The sequence below is a fragment of the Hemitrygon akajei genome, chromosome 28 (assembly GCF_048418815.1).
Source record: "Hemitrygon akajei chromosome 28, sHemAka1.3, whole genome shotgun sequence".
Classification (NCBI taxonomy): Eukaryota; Metazoa; Chordata; class Chondrichthyes; order Myliobatiformes; family Dasyatidae; genus Hemitrygon; species Hemitrygon akajei.
Window position 1 is genome coordinate 15,849,598 of NC_133151.1, and position 21,642 is coordinate 15,871,239.

Here is a 21,642-nt window from a genome sequence, read left to right on the forward strand (position 1 = left end):
GAACAATAACTGATCCTCTTGGCCATGTCTGCAAGCTTTTATTCATTGAGGTGCGGCCACGTGATTGGCTACTGAGATACTGATATTAACAAACTCGTTTACAGGCGTACCTAATAAAGTGGCCGCTGAGTGTAAAAGTGAAGTTTACTGAGTCTGGTCCCTATTGTCGGGGTGGTGGGGGGACATGTAGTTTCTGGTTTGTAGGTGAGGTTGTGAGAAAGACTCATTCAGTACAACATCAGACATAGAACAGAGGACCGGACCATCGAGGGATTTCACTCATCTGTAGATATAAAGGTTTTGCTTGTGTCAGAACGATGCACAGTAGGGACACAGGCCCTTCAGCCCAATCAGTCCGTGCTATCCAGATGCCGCACTCATTGGCCCATGTTTGACCTTTACACCAGCGGTTCCCAGCCATTTTTAAACCCTGGCCCCCTGCCATTAACCGAGCGTTCCGTGGACCCCAGGAAGGGAACCCGTGACCTAATCCTTGTACCTGACTGCATGATGCCAATGTCCCTGCCTCACACACTTCCTCTGACACATTGTTCCATCTATGGGCCAGCGTCTGTGCGGAAATGTTGTCCCTATTAAATCTCTCCCTCTCACCTTAAACCTGTGTCCTCTGGTCCTGATCCCCAGCCCTGCACATTCACCCTGCACTCTCCTCCTGCTGCTGCTGCCATTGGCCAGAGGAAGTACAGGAGCCTCAGGACCCCCACCATCAAGTTCAGAAGCAGTTATGATCTCTCAACCATCAGGCTCCTGAACCAACGTGGAGACCTTCCCTCATCTAAGCACTGAACTGATTCCACAGCCTATGGACTCACTTTCAGGGACTCTACAACTGATGTTCTCAAAGGTACTTATTGAGACCATAAAACCATAAGATATAGGAGCAGAATTTGGCAATTTGGCTCATCGAGTCTGCCCCGCCGTTCCATCATGGCTGATGCATTTCCCTCTCAGCCCCAATTCCCATATCCCTTATGCCCTGACTAATCAAGAATTTGTCAACCTTTGCACTTCAGATTTTTGAATTTTATCTCTATTTAGAATTTATTTCTTTACTTATTAATTTTGTATTTGTGCAGTTTGTCTTCTTTTGCCCATTGACCATAAGAAATAGGAGCAGGAGTAGGCCATCTGGCCCATTGATCTGGCCATGGACTCATCTCCACCTACCTGCCTTTTCCCCATAATCCTTAATTCCCGTACTACGCAAAAATCTATCCAACCTTGTCTTAAATATATTTACAGAGGTAGCCTCCACTGTTTCATTGGGCAGAGAATTCCACAGATTGACCACTCTCTGGGAAAAAGTAGTTCCTCTTCACCTCCGCCTTAAATCTACTCCCCCGAATCTTGAGGCTGTGCCCGTAGTTCTAGTTCCACCAACCGGTGGAACAACTTCCCTGCATCTATCTTATCTAACCCTTTCATAATTTTATATGTTTCTGTAAGATCTCCTCTCATCTTTCTGAATTCCAGCGAGTTCAGTCCCAGACGACTGATTCTCTTGGAGAAGTGGGTTTGCATTCATGGGAAATTGGCACCAGTATTGGGAAAACAGGAAGCTGTACCAATGGCACGGGCTCCTCCTGAACCGTGATGGGATCTGGATCCTAGCGAATCACATGACTAGGGCTGTGGATAGGGCTTTAATCTAAACAGTAGGGGGTGGTTTCAACAGATTGGAGAAGAATAGATAAAGTAAAGGCAAAAGATAAAAAAGAAAAAAGTAATGCTTGAGCCATATATTTAACTCTAATCTTCTTGACGCTATTTGCACGTGGTTCAGGTAGTAATCCAGAGATTACCATGTTTTTTGTTCTGCGTTTTAATTTAGTCCCTAGCTGCTCAAATTCTCTCGGCAGAACCCCTTTCCTTGTTCTAACTATGTCGGTGGTACCCGCGTGGTCCACAACAGGATCTTCCCACTCCCACTGCAAATTCCTCTGCAGGTCAGATAATATGTCCTGAATCCCTGCAGCAGATAGGCGACGCAGCCTTCAGGACGCTCTTTAAAATTTTTTTTAAATGCTGGAGGAATTCAGCAGGACAGGGAGCATCTATGGAAAGGAACAAAGAGTCAATGTTTCCTGCCTGAAACACTGACTGTTCGTTCCCCTTCATAGATGCTTTGATCGAGCCACGACTGCGCAGGCACGTGGACGTCAGCGAGTTAGACCAGCAGGAAGAATTCACAAGGAGAGAGTTTTAGAGCTTCAGAGAAATTAGAGCTTTTGTTCACTTTATTGATCGGTTTGTGAGAGAATCTCCGTGCACACATCCACATCACAACATCTGAAACGGAAGGAGGAACTGTCCATTCGGCCTGTCCAGCCTGTCCTGTCAATACTATCATGGCCGACCTGCCTTTAAATAGCTACAGGGTGCGGCGGCGTCTGGATGGGGCGTCGGATGTGCTTAAACCGTCTGTTTCATGAGCGACGTATGAACTTCCTGCAGTGGGACATCTTCATTCCGTAATTTGTTGACCCTTTTAGAGCTCTTCTTGGCTCTAAACAGAAAAAATACTCTGCTGATTACAACTGTCACATCTCCCATCCATCATGAAGGTCCTGCACCACCCAGGACACGGCCTCTTCTCATTGCTACCATCAGGGAGGAGGTACAGGAGCCTGAAGATACACACTGAACGTTTTAGGAATAGCTTCTTCCCCTCCATCATCGGATTTCTGAATGGACAATGAACTATTTTGCTCTCGGTTGCATTTTTGATATAAATACACAGAACTCCTGCCTCCTCAACTGCTCTTTCCTTATAACTGAACCTCCCCATCCCAGAGAATACCTTGGTGAATCTCCTCTGCACCCTCTCTGGTCTCTCATCATTACTGAACCTCTCCATCCCAGGGAATACCTTAGTGAATCTCTCTTGTACCCTCTCCAGTCTCTCATCTCATGACCAAAACTCTCCATCCCAGGGAATATCGTGGTGCATCTCCTCTGCACCCTCTCCAGACTCTCATCATACTAAACCTCTTTATCCCAGGGAGTACCTTGCTGAATCTGGCTCTGGCTCTATCACATCTCTCCCACCAAGTGGGGACCTAGAAATACATCGTTCCTGTCGGCCTTGGTGTTTTGAGAACCCCAGTCAGCACACGACAGATACAAACCTGTTCTCTACATTTTCGATTGTTTCTGGTAACGGGATGTTCCGTGTCTCCAGAAGCAAGAAGGCAGTTAATCCTGCGATTACAGCCATTCCGCCATATGTCGTAGATGGCAAAAAGGGGATGTAATCGCCACTCATTCTTACGATGGGCGCCACCATTGCGCCCACCCGGGCCATGGTACCTACGAACCCCATTCCTGTCTGCCTGTTGGAGGGGACACAGAGAAACAGAACGAGTTATCCGTGGAGTTATCCTTTTCCCTACTCTAAAGGGAAAAGGGGAGAATCAGTTTTAGGAGCTTTGTAAATTATAGTCATTTCCGACTTGCACTGTCCTGCTGCCACTGGACAACAGACTTCACAACGTCCACAGTCTGTAAGGAGTTTGTCCGCTCCCCTGCTAGCCACATGGTTTCCCTCTGGTGCTCCGGTTTCCTCCCACATTCTGAAGACCCTCGGGCTAGTAGGTCAATTGGTGACGTGTGTGTCACTGGTCGGCAAGGGCTCATTGGGCTGGAATGGCCTGTATCTCTAAATGAAAATTATGTTTGAGTGTAGCCCTCCGGATGGTGGTCGGGGACCCACCCCATCTGGGATGTGAGTTCAGTTCCAGACCCGGGTAGACCGCAGGGTGTCCGGGGTACTCACCGGACCACCGTTGGGTAAAGTTCACTGGCATAAAGGTAGCAGCAGCTGAAGGCGGCTGAGAGACATCCCTTACCAAAGGCAGCGAGCGAAGTCCGGACAGTCTGCAGCTCTGGAAGGGAAAGAGAGGCAGCGGGCGGTTACTCACCTTGCAGACGGGAGGAGCCTCACTTAAGGCACCAAAACACATAAACAGCCAGAGAATAATCCCAAGGTGTTGTTGGATTTGAGTCAAAATTGTTGCCTCTGATGCAGTTACAAAGAAGGCACAACAATATATTTCTTTTTTTTATTATTAGTTTTTTAATACATTTTCTACATAGCTACAGATAAAAAAGACCCCGGATCAAAATGAAGAACATTGATACAGTGCAAAAATAAACATACAATAATAATATGATACAAAGAAAGATAATTGAGAAAGCACCCAAATTGAAGACATGTAAAATTAGTATCCTCCCCAAGCCCCGCAACAAACAAAAAAGCTCCAGACCAACCACAACACAATATAGAGAATATAAATCAGGACAATCAAAGCCCCCAAAACTGTAAATACACTTAGCAACAGAAGATATTAATGCCTACTACAAAAAAAAAGGAGCTGAAAGCAAGGGACCGAAAAAAAACCTTAGTTAAGAGGAAGGTTATGAAAGTACTCAATAAAAGGTCCCCAGACCTACAACAATATATTTCAATAGATTTCATTAGAAGTTTCAGGAGATTTGGGATATCACCAAAAACTCTCGGCAGTTTCTACAGATGTACCATGGAGATCATTCCATGGTACCATGGCAGGGTCACTGAGCATCTCTTCTGCAGAAGTTACAACCTGTACCAAAGAGACCGTTACACCTGGGCCTGAGGACAACCAGTATCCAGGCAGGTTTGCTAGAGTTGTTGGAGGGTTTAAAGTAGTTTGGTAGGGGGATGGGGATGGGAGTGAAAGGGGTGAGGATGAGGAAGACAGTTCACAAATAGAGGCAGTGTCAAGTGAGACTGCCAGCAAGGAGAGGCTGATGATGGGGCAAAATTGCAGTCAACAGTCACCATCCTTCAAACAACAACACAAACCCCGTCCCTCACTCCCACCGTCCGTCAAACAACAACACAAACCCCGTCCCTCACTCCCACCGTCCATCAAACAACAAAACAAGCCCCGTCCCTCATTCCCACCGTCCATCAAACAACAAAACTAACCCCGTCCATCAAACAACAAAACAAACCCCGTCCTTCATCCCACCGTCCATCAAACAACAAAACAAACCCCGTCCTTCACTCCCACCGTCCGTCAAACAACAAAATAAAGCCCCGTCCTTCACTCCCACCGTCCATCAAACAACAAAACAAACCCCGTCCTTCATTCCCACCGTCCATCAAACAACAAAACAAACCCCGTCCTTCATTCCCACCGTCCATCAAACAACAAAACAAACCCCGTCCTTCACTCCCACCGTCCATCAAACAACAACACAAACCCCGTCCTTCACTCCCACCGTCCATCAAACAACAACACAAACCCCGTCCCTCACTCCCACCGTCCATCAAACAACAAAACAAACCCCGTCCTTCATTCCCACCGTCCATCAAACAACAAAACAAACCCCGTCCTTCACTCCCACCGTCCATCAAACAACAACACAAACCCCGTCCTTCACTCCCACCGTCCATCAAACAACAACACAAACCCCGTCCTTCACTCCCACCGTCCGTCAAACAACAAAACAAACCCCGTCCTTCATCCCACCGTCCGTCAAACAACAAAACAAACCCCGTCCTTCATTCCCACCGTCCATCAAACAACAAAACAAACCCCGTCCTTCATTCCCACCGTCCGTCAAACAACAAAACAAACCCCGTCCTTCATTCCCACCGTCCATCAAACAACAAAACAAACCCCGTCCTTCATTCCCACCGTCCGTCAAAAAACAAAACAAACCCCGTCCTTCACTCCCACCGTCCATCAAACAACAAAACAAACCCCGTCCTTCATCCCACCGTCCATCAAACAACAAAACAAACCCCGTCCTTCACTCCCACTGTCCGTCAAACAACAAAACAAACCCCGTCCTTCATTCCCACTGTCCGTCAAACAACAAAACAAACCCCGTCCTTCATCCCACCGTCCGTCAAACAACAACACAAACCCCGTCCTTCACTCCCACCGTCCATCAAACAACAAAACAAACCCCGTCCTTCACTCCCACCGTCCTTCAAACAACAAAACAAACCCCGTCCTTCATTCCCACTGTCCGTCAAACAACAAAACAAACCCCGTCCTTCACTCCCACTGTCCGTCAAACAACAAAACAAACCCCGTCCCTCACTCCCACCGTCCATCAAACAACAACACAAACCCCGTCCTTCACTCCCACCGTCCATCAAACAACAAAACAAACCCCGTCCTTCACTCCCACCGTCCATCAAACAACAAAACAAACCCCGTCCTTCACTCCCACCGTCCTTCAAACAACAAAACAAACCCCGTCCTTCACTCCCACCGTCCTTCAAACAACAAAACAAACCCCGTCCCTCACTCCCACCGTCCGTCAAACAACAAAATAAAGCCCCGTCCTTCACTCCCACCGTCCATCAAACAACAAAACAAACCCCGTCCCTCACTCCCACCATCCATCAAACAACAAAACAAACCCCGTCCTTCACTCCCACTGTCCATCAAACAACAAAACAAACCCCATCCCTCACTCCCACCGTCCATCAAACAACAAAACAAACCCCGTCCTTCATTCCCACCGTCCATCAAACAACAAAACAAACCCCGTCCTTCACTCCCACCGACCGTCAAACAACAAAACAAACCCCGTCCTTCATTCCCACCGTCCATCAAACAACAAAACAAACCCCGTCCCTCACTCCCACCGTCCGTCAAACAACAAAACAAACCCCGTCCTTCATTCCCACCGTCCATCAAACAACAAAACAAACCCCGTCCCTCACTCCCACCGTCCGTCAAACAACAAAACAAACCCCGTCCTTCATTCCCACCGTCCATCAAACAACAAAACAAACCCCGTCCCTCACTCCCACTGTCCGTCAAACAACAAAACAAACCCCGTCCGTCACTCCCACCGACCGTCAAACAACAAAACAAACCCCGTCCTTCATTCCCACCGTCCATCAAACAACAAAACAAACCCCGTCCCTCACTCCCACTGTCCGTCAAACAACAAAACAAACCCCGTCCTTCATTCCCACTGTCCATCAAACAACAAAACAAACCCCGTCCTTCATCCCACCGTCCGTCAAACAACAAAACAAACCCCGTCCTTCATCCCACCGTCCGTCAAATAACAACACAAACCCCGTCCTTCACTCCCACCGTCCATCAAACAACAAAACAAACCCCGTCCTTCATCCCACCGTCCATCAAACAACAAAACAAACCCCGTCCTTCACTCCCACCGTCCATCAAACAACAAAACAAACCCCGTCCTTCACTCCCACCGTCCATCAAACAACAAAACAAACCCCGTCCTTCATTCCCACCGTCCATCAAACAACAAAACAAACCCCGTCCTTCATCCCACCGTCCATCAAACAACAAAACAAACCCCGTCCTTCACTCCCACCGTCCATCAAACAACAAAACAAACCCCGTCCTTCACTCCCACCGTCCATCAAACAACAAAACAAACCCCGTCCTTCACTCCCACCGTCCATCAAACAACAAAACAAACCCCGTCCTTCACTCTCACCGTCCATCAAACAACAAAACAAACCCCGTCCTTCATTCCCACCGTCCATCAAACAACAAAACAAACCCCGTCCTTCACTCCCACCGTCCGTCAAACAACAAAACAAACCCCGTCCCTCACTCCCACCGTCCGTCAAACAACAAAACAAACCCCGTCCTTCACTCCCACTGTCCGTCAAACAACAAAACAAACCCCGTCCTTCATTCCCACCGTCCATCAAACAACAAAACAAACCCCGTCCTTCATTCCCACCGTCCATCAAACAACAAAACAAACCCCGTCCTTCATTCCCACCGTCCATCAAACAACAAAACAAACCCCGTCCTTCATTCCCACCGTCCATCAAACAACAAAACAAACCCCGTCCTTCACTCCCACCGTCCGTCAAACAACAAAACAAACCCCGTCCCTCACTCCCACCGTCCATCAAACAACAAAACAAACCCCGTCCTTCACTCCCACCGTCCATCAAACAACAAAACAAACCCCGTCCTTCATCCCACCGTCCATCAAACAACAAAACAAACCCCGTCCTTCATCCCACCGTCCGTCAAATAACAAAATAAAGCCCTGTTCTTCACTCCCGTCCGTCAAGATACGAACACATACACATACAGGCAGAGACACAGACACATGCACACAAGCAAACAGACACATACACACACACTCACACACTCACACACATACACATACACTCACACGCACACCCGCATACACACACACTCACATGCACACTCACAGACAGATGCACACACATTCAGACACTCGCTCACACACACTCACACCACACACACACACACACGCACACACTCGCACTCATAGAAACACACTTCCATTCTGAAAGCTATGACTTTTATTGTTTGCACAATTTGTTTTTCTCTCTGCACTTTGGGTGTTTGTTAGTCTTTTTTTCAAATTGGGTTCTGTCAGGTTCCTCGCTCGGTGGCTGCCTGTAAGCAGGTGAATCTCAAGGCTGCATAATTTTTCCATACCTTGATAATAAATGCACTTCAAACTTTGAACACAATAACAGCTCCCAACTTTGTGCAGTGTGAACACTCCTGTCTGTTCGATCTCGCTCTCTCTCTCTCTCTCCCTCTCTCTCTTCTCCCCCTCCCTCTCTCTCTTTCCCCTCCCCTCTGTCTCCCTCTCTCCCCCTCCCTCCCTCTCTCTCTCTTTCCCCCTCCCCCCTCTCTCTCCCTCTCTCTCTCTCCCCCTCCCTCTCCCTCTCCCTCCCACACAGACCGTTCCAGCCCATTTATTCAGCACCGGGACACACATCTTTAAATACCCTTTGAGTTAACTGAAGGCCTCACATGAATCAGAATTTGAGGCACCTCACAATGTAGTTACAATCACATTACAAAATAAATGGGTATAGAGTATACAGACAACAAATACACACTTACACATCCTCATTACTAAAGAAACGGAATATTACACCATGTACGGCGGGAAAGGCTTCCTGTAGGATCATTATGAGAAGGTGGAAGACAGTGAAGTGTGCACGCTCAACACAACGACAAGCCAATGTTTATCTGTGTGTACAGACTGCATTTACCAAACTGGATTCCCATGAGCACTAATGTTCTCATCCTTCCTGTTGAGAGAATATACTGATGAACTCCTACCTTTGGGAATAATGGCGTTTGCCAGCAGTGTGGACCCTGCCAGGGTAAGGGAGGTGACCTGTGTGAACCTTCTCCCGATCAGGCTCAGCGTCAGGAAGGCCACGATCTTTGCTGGAATGTCTACGGCTCCAAAGATGAGTTGGATGAGGTAGATGTCGACTCCGAACCCTTGCAGGTCGATCGACAGCCCATAATAGGCGAAGCTCGTTGAAAACCTGTTCACACAAAAACAAAACACAAAATGTGCGGAGTGGAGATTCACCAGGATGCTGTCTGATTAGAGAGCGTGTCTTGTGAGGAAAGGTTGTGTGAGCTTTTCTCTTTGGAGTGAAGGAGGATGAGAGGTGACAATAGAGGTGTACAAGATGATAAGAGGCACAGATCGAGTGGACAGCCAGAGACTCTCTCCCAGGGTGGAAATGACTAATACAGGGGGCATAATTTTAAGGTGATTGGAGGAAAGTATAGGGAGGAAGTTAAGGTTAGGTTTAGCACATACAGACTGGTGGGTATGTGGAATGCTCTGCCAGGGCAGAGTGATGGCAGAGGCAAATCCATTAGGGACATTTAAAAGACTCTTAGATAAGACACATGGAGGATAGAAAACTGGAGGGCAATGGGGGAGGGAAGGTTAGATTGATCTTGGAGTGGGTTAAAGGGTCAGCACAGCATTGTGGGCCAAAGGGCCTGTACTGTGCTGTGATTCTCCATGTACTAAATGGAGCATGATCAGGTCGGGATGATTTCTGCAGAGGCATCTTGGTTGTAAAGAGGCAAACTGAGTGCCGCAGGGATCAGTGCTGGGGTCACAACTGTCTATAGTCTATAGTAATGACAGGTGGCACCACGGTGTAGTGGCTAGTGACGCTGTCTCCCAGCTCCAGAGTCGTGGGTTCGATCCTGAGCTCTGGCATTGGGTGTGTGTGAGTGTGAGAGTGGGCATGTGTGCGCGCGTGTGTACGTGTGGAGTGTGCGCATATGAGTGTGTGTACGTAATAGTAGTAGTAGTAATTTTGCTACTGCCTGTTATGCCACCCGTGTTGATTGGAGGAGTGCACAGGCGCAGTGGAAGTGTTACCGCACAAGTCCAGCCAAGAGCTTTAAAAACCTAGTCTCTATAAAAGACCATCAGACTTAGGAGCAGAAGTAGGCTATTCGGCCTGTTGAGTCTGCCCCACCATTCAATCATGGGCTGATCCAATTCTTCCAGTCATCCCCACTCCCCTGCTTTCTCCCCATACCTTTTGATGCCCTGGCTAATCAAGAACCTATCTACCTCTGCCTTAAATGCACCCAATAACTTGGCATTTATTTCAGTGGGAATAGAATATAAAAGCAAGGGGATAATGCTGAGGCTTCAAAAGACACAAATCAGGCTGCACTGGGAGCATTGTCAACAGTTTTGGGCCCCGTATCTCAGAAAGGATGTGTTGTGATTGGAGAGAGTCCAGAGGAGGCTCACAAGGATGATTGTGCAGATGAAAGAGTTAACATATGAGGAACATTTGGCAGCTTTGGGCCTGTACTCACTGGAATTTAGAAGAATGTGAAGGGATCTCATTGAAACCTACTGAACGCTGAAAGGACTATATAGGGTGGATGTGGAGAGGATGTTTCCTATGGTAGGAGAGTCCAGAACTAGAGGGCACAGGCTCAGAATTGAGGGGCAACCTTTTAGAACAGAAGTAAGGAGTATTTTTTCTAGCGAGAGAGTGGTGGAATGCTCTGTGAGGAATGGAGGTCGTCGGTGGGTATATTTAAGACAGAAGTTGATAGTTTCCTGATCGGTCAGGGCATCAAAGGAAATGTCGAGAAGGTGTATGGGGTTGGAGGGATCCGAGATCAACCATGACGGGATTGCGAAGCAGACTCGATGGGCTGAATGGCCTAATTCAGATCCTATGCATTATGGTTATAGTCTAGTGGTCAATAGGGCAGCAATGAAGGTCCTCTGTCTCTGTCTGTCCTTGGCTATCTTCTCTGTTGTGCTCCAGGTGTGGTTCAGGGTCATCACTTCTGGCTCAAGTTGTCTTTGGTCTCCTGCATTTCCTCCACCCTTCAGGGATCCAGTGAAGTGCTGTGTTGGTGGTGGAGTTGGCCTCTCTTCTCATCATGTGCCCAATCCATTACCAACGTTTCCTCATGATGATGATGGCCATGTCCTCTTGGTGACACTGAAAGAGTAGAGCGTGGTTGGAGATCTTTCTTGGCCAGAAAATATGGAGGCTCGTGGTGTGGAATGACAACTGCTTGGCAAGGTCGTTCTCTGTCATACGCCAGCACTCTGACCCGTGTAGGAGTGTGGACAGAGCACAGCTCTGGTACAGCTTCACTTTGCATGCATGTGTGTTTGAAACTTGTTACCGAGAGCCAGTGAAAAGCCTGTCTTGCATACTGTCCATACTGATCAAATCATTACAGTGTACTGATAAAGAGAAAAATTACACCCAGATTGACAGAGAGGCCTTGAGTCTGGTTTGGGGTGTAAAACATTTCAACCAGTACTTGTATGGGAGAGAGTTTACCCTCGTTACTGATCATCAACCACTGGTGTCCATTTTCAACCCACAGAAGGGTGTCCCAGTAACAACAGCAGCACTAATGCAGAGATGGGCTCTGTTTCTTAAAGGGCAAGATCAAATTCACAAGGACAACTAACCATGGAAATGCTGACGGATTGTCCCGTTTATCTTTGTAAAAGGAAATAACTGAAAAATTTACAAGAGGACACTCCTCGACATATTCTCCCTCATGCAAATTGAGTCTCTCTATTACGACAGGGATGATTCAAAGGGGAAGCGGAAAAGACCCCACACGGTCTCAGGTCTACATAGGTGTCCAAAATGGCTGGAATCAGCAGCAGGAAGTGTTGGCTCGAGGCTTTGTGTGGTGAGTGGCCTCAGATCGAGCAGCTTGCCTTGCACTGCCAACACGAGCTCACCTCCCCGTCCCTGGGAGTTGCCTGCATTGCCCTGACAGAGGATTCATGTGGATTTTGCCAGAACATTTGATGTTAGTCGTGCATGCAGCTACAGAGTGGCCTGAAGTGTTCCCAACAGCCTCACACGCTGATGTGTTGAGAAACCTCTTCTCAATGACTGCTGCTCCAGAACACTTAGTGACAACGGACCACAGATTGTTGCAGAAGAGTTTCAATCGTTCCTGAACATCAGTGAACTAAGACATATTACATCTGTACCGTACCTCCCAGCTACAAATGTCTTGGCAGAAAGGTTTGTCCAGAGTCTAAAGAAGGCACTGCGAGCAATGTCAGCAGATCTCACTGCACTGACACTGAACCAGGAGCTCGCAAATTTCCTGCTTACATGTCTCATTGCAGCACACTCCACAACCAACAGCTCTCCAGCTGTGCTGTTCCTGAGTCACTCTTGGATTTCCTCAAACCCGTTCTCAGAAGCAGTGTCCAAACAGCTGAGACAAGCCGAGGGCTCCTCAAACAAGGAGATTCAATGTTTCACTCCTGGACAAGCTGTCCTGGTGGGCGACTACAGAGGTGATCAAATGTGGGTACTTAGAGAGACTAAGGACAGACCTGAACCACTCTCCTACACAGTGGAGATTACGTCTGATGTCATCTGGATCCGATTCATCGATCAATTGAGGAGAGCAGTGACGATCATTGGAGAAGAAAGGTGTCTAGAGCTGTCAGAACCACTTTGTGCAGTCCCAGAGTCAACTCCTACAACCACCCGAGCCTGAGATACATATATATATGTTGACTAGAGAGCAGAGACCGTGGGGGGATTATTTCTTAAACACAGGGCCACACCACCCCCTCTGCCTACTAACCTATCTTTCTGATACACCGTATGTCCTTGGTATGGGGTGGGTGACAGTGGGGTATGTTAGTAGGCAGAGGGGGTAGTGTGGCCCTGTTTATAAGAAATAACACTAAAGCATTAGAAAGGGATGACTTAGGGTCAGAAGGTGTAGAGTCTCTATGGGCTGAGTTAAGAAATAGCAAGAGTAAAAAGATCCTAATGGCAGTTGTATACAGGCCTCCAAACAGCAGCCAGGATGTGGATTGCAAATTACAGCCGGAGATTGAAAAGGTGTGTCAGAAAAGCAATGTCATGATAATTGTTGGGAATTTTAACATGAAAGTGGATTGGGAAAATGAGAGAGAATTTGAAGAATGTCCAAGGGATGGCTTTTTAGAACAGCTTGTTGTTGAGCCCACTAGGGATGGGCTGTGCTGGACTGGGTGTTGTGCAATGATCCAGAGGTGATAAGCGAGCTTAGGTTTAAGGAACCCTTAGGGAATAGTGATCATAATATGATCGAGTTCACTTTGAAACTAAATTCCAATGTGTCAGTATTTCAGTGGAATAAAGGAATTTACAATGGCATGAGAGGGGAACTGGCCAAGGTTGGAGAGGGACATTTGCAGGAAGGACAGCAGAGCAGCAATGGCTGGAGATTCTGTGAAAAATGGGGGAAGTGCAAGACAGATATATTCCAAATAAGCAGAAATTTTCAAAGGGAAGAAGGACACTACCATGGCTGACAAGTGAAGTCAGAGCCAAAGTAAAAGTAAAAGAGAGGGCATTCAAGGAAGCCAGAACTAGTGGGAAGATAGAGGATTGGGAAGCTTTTAAAAACCTGCAGAAGGAAACTAAGAAGGTCATTAGGAAGAAAAAGATGGATTATGAAAGGAAGCTGGTGACTAATATCAAGGAAGATACTAAAAGCTTTTTTAACCTATATACTGTAAAGGGTAACAGAGAGCTGAGGGTAGATATAGGACCAATAGAAAATGGCACTGGAGATATTGTAATGAGAGGTGCAGAAATGGCAGAGGAACTGAATGTGTATTTTGCATCAGTCTTCACAGTGGAAGACATCTGCAGTATACCAGACATTCGAGAGTGTCAGGGAAATGAAGTTTGTGCGGTGACAATTACAACTGAGAAGGTGCTCAGGAAGCTTAATGGTCTGAGGGTGGATAAATCTCCTGGATCTGATGGAATACACCCTCGGGTTCTGAATGTGATAGCTGGAGTGATTGCGGAGGCATTAACAATGATCTTTCAAGAATCAATAGATTGTACCGGGTGACTAGAAAATTGCAAATGTTACTCTGCTATTTAAGGAGGGTGGAAGGCAGCAGAGAGGAAACTATAGACCTGTTAGTATTGGAGAACAAAGTTGCATTGTTTGCTGTGTAACCAAAACTATGTAACCAGCCTTGTATTTACTATGTATCCAACTTATTAGCCAGAATGAAATCTCTGTATTGTCTCTGTACTATTGAACGCATCAGTGCCTTGAGAATGTAGCAACAGTGAAAGTAAGCATGTAGAGATAACGGTGGTAGACGGGATCGTGGAGTGGTGTGATGGTATGGGGACCAGTCAAGGCCGGAAAGGGGGACACGTGTTCCAGGGAGTAGACTAGAGCAAGTATGGGCTACTGAGCAGAAATACTGGTGGCGAATCGAGAAGCTAATGTGCTGCTGATAAGCGTTGCAAGCGGATAGGGTAACTGAGATAGGAGATGAGGGTATGCTAATGCAACTAAGATAAGAACTAGGGCTTGGCGGACAATTAGTGACACGCTCATTAATTGTCTCAGCTTTTGTTTGCAAATAAAGGCTTAAACTTCTCAAAGAACCTTCTGCATCTCCTGATAATTTCAAGAAACCACGACATTAACCTGACAGCAGTGGTTGGGAAGTTGTTGAAATTCATTGTTAGGGATGAGATTACGGAGTACCTGGAGGCACATGACCAGATAGGCCAAAGCCAGCATGGTTTCCTGAAAGGAAAATCTTGCCTGACTAACCTACTGCAATTCTTTGAGGAAATTACAAGCAGGGTAGACAAAGGAGATGCAGTAGACGTGGTGTACTTGGATTTTCAGAAGGCCTTTGACAAGGTGCCACACATGAGGCTGCTTAGCAAGGTAAGATTGCATGCAATTACAGAGGAGTTACGAGCATGAGTGGAGCATTGGCTGATTGGCAGAAACGAGAGAATGGGAATAAAGGGATCTTATTCTGGTTGGCTGCCGGTTACCAGTGGAGTTCCACAGAGGTCGGTGTTGGGACCACTGCTTTTTACGATGTATGCCAATGATTTGGACTGTGGTATTAATGGATTTGTGGTTAAATTTGTCGATGATACAAAGATAGGTGGAGGAGCGAGTGGTGTTGAGGAAACAGGGAGCCTGCAGAGAGACTTAGATAGTTCAGGGGAATGGGCAAAGACGTGGCAAATGAAATACAATGTTGGAAGGTGTATGGTCATGCACTTTCGTGGAAGAAATAAATGGGCATCTTATTATGTAGATGGGGAGAGAATTCAAAATGCAGAGATGCAAAGGGACTTGGAAGTCCTTGTGCAAGATACCCTAAAGTTTAACCTCCAGGTGGTGAAGAAGGCGAATGCAATGTTGGCATTCATTTCTAGAGGTATAGAATATAAGAGCAGGGATGTGATGTTGAGGCTTTATAAGGCACTTGTGAGACCGCACTTGGAATATTGTGTGCAGTTTTGGGCTCCTTATCTTAGAAAGGATGTGCTGACATTAGAGAGGGTTCAGAGAAGATTCATGAAAATGATTCCAGGAATGAAAGGGTTACCGTATGAGGAACGTCTGGCAGCTCTTGGGCTGTATTCCCTGGAGTTCAAGAGAATGAGGGGGGATCTCATAGAAACATTCCGAAGGTTAAAGGCCTGAACAGATTAGATATGGCAAAGTTATTTCCCATGGTAGGGGAGCCTAGGACAAGAGGGCACAACTTCAGTGTTAAGGATGTCCATTTAGAACAGAGATGTGGAGAAATTACTTTAGTCAGAGGGTGGTAAATCTGTTGAATTTGTTGCCACAAGTGGCTATGGAGGCCAATTCACTGGGTGTATTTAAGGCAGAGATAGATAGGTTCTTAATTAGCCAGGACATCAAAGGGTATGGGGTGAAAGCAGGGGAGTGGGGATAAATTGAAGAATTGGATCAGCCCATGATTGAATGGCAGAGCAGACTCGATGGGCCAAATAGCCTACTTCTGCTCTTATATCGTCTCATGGTCTTAATGAGCCATGAAGAATACCTCACTACTTTCTTTGCACTGATTTCACAACCTATGCTAGTGACATTGAACCTGATTCTGATCTGAGAATCACCCACCTTCCACCTCATCTGGTCCCACCTATCATCTCCCAGTGTCACACTTCATCCCCCCCTCCCCCACCCACCCACCTTCCCCCTCACCTGGTCTCACCTATCACCTCCCAGTGTCTCACTTCATCCTCCCTCTCCCCCACCCACCCACCTTCCCCCTCACCTGGTCTCACCTATCACCTCCCAGTGTCTCACTTCATCCCCCTCTCCCCCACTCACCCACCTTCCCCCTCACCTGGTCTCACCTATCAACTCCCAGTGTCTCACTTCATCCCCCCTCTCCCCCACCCACCCACCTTCCCCCTCACCTGGTCTCACCGATCACCTCCCAGTGTCTCACTTCACCCCCCCTCCCCCACCTACCCACCTTCCCCCTCACTTGGTCTCACCTATCACCTCCCAGTGTCACAATTCATCCCCCCTCTCCCCCACCCACCCACCTTCCCCCTCACCTGGTCTCACCGATCACCTCCCAGTGTCTCACTTCACCCCCCCTCCCCCACCTACCCACCTTCCCCCTCACTTGGTCTCACCCATCACCTCCCAGTGTCTCACTTCATCCCCCCTCTCCCCCACCCACCCACCTTCCCCCTCACCTGGTCTCACCTGTCACCTCCCAGTGTCTCACTTCACCCACCCACCTTCCCCCTCACCTGGTCTCACCTGTCACCTCCCAGTGTCTCACTTCATCCCCCCTCTCCCCCACCCACCCACCTTCCCCCTCCCCCACCCACCCACCTTCCCCCTCACCTGGTCTCACCCATCACCTCCCAGTGTCTCACTTCATCCCCCCTCTCCCCCACCCACCCACCTTCCCCATCACCTGGTCTCACCTATCACCTCCCAGTGTCTCACTTCATCCCTCTCTCCCCCACCCACCCACCATCCCCCTCACCTGGTCTCACCTTTCACCTCCCAGTGTCTCACTTCATCCCCCTCTCCCCCACCCACCCACCTTCCCCCACGCCTGGTCTCACCCATCACCTCCCAGTGTCTCACTTCATCCCCCCTCTCTCCCACCCACCCACCTTCCCCCTTACCTGGTCTCACCTATCACCTCCCAGTGTCTCACTTCACGTCCCCTCTCCCCCACCCACCCACCTTCCCCCTCACCTGGTCTCACCTGTCACCTCCCAGTGTCTCACTTCATCCCCCCTCTCTCCCACCCACCCACCTTCCCCCTTACCTGGTCTCACCTATCACCTCCCAGTGTCTCACTTCACGTCCCCTCTCCCCCACCCACCCACCTTCCCCCTCATCTGGTCTCACCTGTCACCTCCCAGTGTCTCACTTCATCCTCCCTCTCCCCACCCACCCACCTTCCCCATCACCTGGTCTCACCTATCACCTCCCAGTGTCTCACTTCATCCCCCCTCTCCCCCACCCACCCACCTTCCCCCTCACCTGGTCTCACCTGTCACCTCCCAGTGTCTCACTTCATCCTCCCTCTCCCCACCCACCCACCTTCCCCCTCACCTGGTCTCACCTCTCACCTCCCAGTGTCTCACTTCATCCCCCCCTCTCCCCCACCCACCCACCTTCCCCCTCACCTGGTCTCACCTGTCACCTCCCAGTGTCTCACTTCATCCTCCCTCTCCCCACCCACCCACCTTCCCCCTCACCTGGTCTCACCTCTCACCTCCCATTGTCTCACTTCATCCCCCCCTCTCCCCCACCCACCCACCCACCTTCCCCCTCACCGGTCTCACCTATCACCTCCCAGTATCTCACTTCATCCCCCCCTCTCCCCCACCCACCCACCTTCCCCCTCACCTGGTCTCACCCATCACCTCCCAGTGTCTCACTTCATCCCCCCTCTCTCCCACCCACCCACCTTCCCCCTTACCTGGTCTCACCTATCACCTCCCAGTGTCTCACTTCACGTCCCCTCTCCCCCACCCACCCACCTTCCCCCTCACCTGGTCTCACCTGTCACCTCCCAGTGTCTCACTTCATCCCCCCTCTCTCCCACCCACCCACCTTCCCCCTTACCTGGTCTCACCTATCACCTCCCAGTGTCTCACTTCACGTCCCCTCTCCCCCACCCACCCACCTTCCCCCTCACCTGGTCTCACCTGTCACCTCCCAGTGTCTCACTTCATCCTCCCTCTCCCCACCCACCCACCTTCCCCATCACCTGGTCTCACCTATCACCTCCCAGTGTCTCACTTCATCCCCCCTCTCCCCCACCCACCCACCTTCCCCCTCACCTGGTCTCACCTGTCACCTCCCAGTGTCTCACTTCATCCTCCCTCTCCCCACCCACCCACCTTCCCCCTCACCTGGTCTCACCTCTCACCTCCCAGTGTCTCACTTCATCCCCCCCTCTCCCCCACCCACCCACCTTCCCCCTCACCTGGTCTCACCTGTCACCTCCCAGTGTCTCACTTCATCCTCCCTCTCCCCACCCACCCACCTTCCCCCTCACCTGGTCTCACCTCTCACCTCCCAGTGTCTCACTTCATCCCCCCCTCTCCCCCACCCACCCACCCACCTTCCCCCTCACCAGTCTCACCTATCACCTCCCAGTATCTCACTTCATCCCCCCCTCTCCCCCACCCACCCACCTTCCCCCTCACCTGGTCTCACCTATCACCTCCCAGTGTCTCACTTCATCCCCCTCTCCCCCATCCACCCACCTTCCCCCTCACCTGGTCTCACCTATCACCTCCCAGTGTCTCACTTCATCCCTCTCTCCCTACCTCGCCTTTTGCTCTGGAAACCAATTCCTCGATCATACTCTCTTTTACTCAAAAACAGGGAGAACTCAGACGCAAAATCCGGTTTAATATCACTGACATAATGCTGTGAAACCTGTCTTTGCAGCAGCATTACAATGCCATACATAATAACAGAAAAAAACTGTGTATTTATGTTTGTTTATTTATTTGTTTGTTTGTTTGTTAAATTCAATAAGTAGTGCAAAAGTAGAAATTAAAAAAGTAGTGAGGCACTTTTCGTGGGTCCAGGTCTGATGGGAAAGAATCTCACTCACCAAACAACCATCGAACAACAGGTGATCCGTCGCATCATTGGTGTCCGGAACAGATCCAACGCACTCTGCTTCTTGGCAGTGAGCTGGTCATTCTCCACACTTGCCTTCAGAATCTGTGGAACACATGGTGTCGGTCAGAATGAAAAATGCAAACGTAGTCATCTCTGTACACAAAATGCTGGAGGAAATCTGCAGGTCAGGCAGCAGCTATGGATGGAGTTTCCTCCGGGTGCTCCGGTTTCCTCCCACATTCCAGAGCAGTCTGGGTTATGGTTAGTCAGTTGTGGGCATGTTATGTTGGCACGGGAAGCGTGGTGGCACTCGCTTTGATTGTGTTGGTCATTGACGCAAACGGCGCCTTTCACAGAACCGACGCCAACATTAACCTACCCACAATGCACCTGTACGTCGTTGGGATGTGGGAAGAAACTGGAGCTCCTGGAGGAAACCCACAGAGTTACAGAGAGAACTCTTTACAGACAGTGGCGTGAATCAAACCTGAATCGCCGTCTCTGTAAAACGTTGGACAAACCGCTGAACTATCCAGCCATCAAACAGCGGCTGTGTGCCGGAGCTAAGGTGCCATGGAGGCCAGATCGGGTACGCCAGTAGGATCCGTTTCCGGGAATGGTGCTTACTTCAACGGTGAGCTTCTCCCCTTCTGCCTCCCGGCCATTCACCTTCGCCACCCTCTTCAGCTGCTTCAGAGCAACGTGCTCCTTGCCGTTCACGATGAGCCATCGGGCCGACTCCGAGAGCCACCTGTGACAGCAAGGATGATAACTCATTGCAGGTTGATTGAAAGAATGCAGGACTTAAGTTATAGGGGAAGTCTGAGGGGGTTAGGACTTTATTTCCTGGAGCGTGGCAGAATGATGGGAGATCGGATAGAGCTATGCAAAATTGTGAGGGGTATAGATAGGGTAAATGCCAGCAGGCTTTCTCCACTGTATTTAGGTGGGACCACAACCAAAAATCATGGGTTAAGTATGAAAGGTGAAATATTTAAGGGCAACCTGAGGAGGAACTTCTTCACTCATAGGGTGGAACAAGCTGCCAGCAGAAGTGGTGGACAGGTTTGATTGCAACATTTAAGAGAAGTTTGGATGGGAGGTGTATGGAGTGTTATAGTCCAGGTGTAGGTTGATGGGACCAGGAAGAATAATAGGTCAGTGCAGGATAGATGGGCTGAAGAGCCTGTTTCTTTATTGTACTGTTCTCTGACTCTGACACCACTGAGCACTGTGACAAGTAGGCAGCATCCGTCAGCAAAGACGCCAGCTGTCCAGGCCGTGCCCTCTTTTCACTACTACCATTGGTTGGGAGGTACAGGAGCCTCAGGTCCCACACTACCAGGTTCAGGAACAGTTATTACCCCTCAACCATCCGGCTCCTGATCCATCCTGGAGAACTTCACTTCACCTGGAGAACACTGAAGTGCGTCTGCACACAATGGACTCACTTCCCAGACTCTGCAACTCCTGTTCTCAACGTTATTGATTTTATTTGCACCACTTGTCTTCTTTTGGACATGGGTTGTGTGTCAATCTTTGTAATGTAAAGTTTTTCATAATTTCTATTGTAAATGCCTTCAAAGAAATGATTCTCAGGGTAGTGCCTGGTGACGGACTGTATACTTACTTGGATAATATGTTTAGCCTGAACTCTGAACTAACAGGACATCAAAGCTGGTTGAGAACAGCTTTAGAGTGTTAATTCCCAATTCCACTCCCCCCCCCACCCCCCCCTTCTGAGGTACAGTACCTTCTGAGACTTTTCTCTTCTCTGAGAGCTCCGAGCTGGAATAACGTGTGCAGAAGATCACAGATGTATGATCCGGGAATCCAGCTTGGAATTGGGGTGGATTGGTGCAGTGGTGGACAGTGTTGAAGGTTATCGTAGGTTACAATGGGATATTGTCAGGTTGCAGGGCTGGGCTGGAGAAGTGGCTGATGGAGTTCGGTCCAGAAAAGTGTGAAGAACCAGAAGAACCTGAAACGTTGACTGCTCCTTTCAACGGATGCTGCCCGACCTGCTGAGTACATCCAGCTTTTTTTGTACGTCTTGATTTGACCACAGCATCTGCAGTGTACTTTGTGTTTACCATTAATACTATTTTCTGCCATCATATTTGACCTACTAAAATGAACCACATCACACTTATCCAGGTTGAACTCCATCTGCCACTTCTCAGCCCAGTTTTGCATCCTATCAATGTCCCACTGTAACCTCTGACAGCCCTCCACACTATCCACAACACCCCCAACCTTTGTGTCATCAGCAAATTTACTGACCCATCCCTCCACTTTCTCACCCAGGTCTTTTATAAAAATCACGAAGAGCAGGGGTTCCAGAACAGATCTCTGA

The 21,642-nt window shown here is 48.8% G+C and overlaps 1 protein-coding gene across 2 annotated transcripts in view; it reads right to left on the reverse strand.

The window, feature by feature from the left end:
• Positions 1-21,642, reverse strand: part of LOC140717708 (solute carrier family 22 member 6-A-like) — a 33,696-nt gene that overhangs the window by 2,073 nt on the left and 9,981 nt on the right. Inside the window, exons 5-10 of one of the 2 annotated variants that reach the window (XM_073031381.1) lie at positions 19,914-20,037; positions 19,276-19,388; positions 9,138-9,352; positions 3,797-3,905; positions 3,150-3,353; positions 2,222-2,527 (exon numbers count right to left, since the gene is read on the reverse strand). In XM_073031381.1, the coding sequence (XP_072887482.1) occupies positions 2,434-2,527; positions 3,150-3,353; positions 3,797-3,905; positions 9,138-9,352; positions 19,276-19,388; positions 19,914-20,037 (859 nt within the window). In that variant the 3' untranslated portion in view covers positions 2,222-2,433. Of the gene's footprint in view, positions 1-2,221; positions 2,528-3,149; positions 3,354-3,796; positions 3,906-9,137; positions 9,353-19,275; positions 19,389-19,913; positions 20,038-21,642 lie in introns of those variants that run through there. The other variant, XM_073031382.1, reaches the window with a different exon arrangement.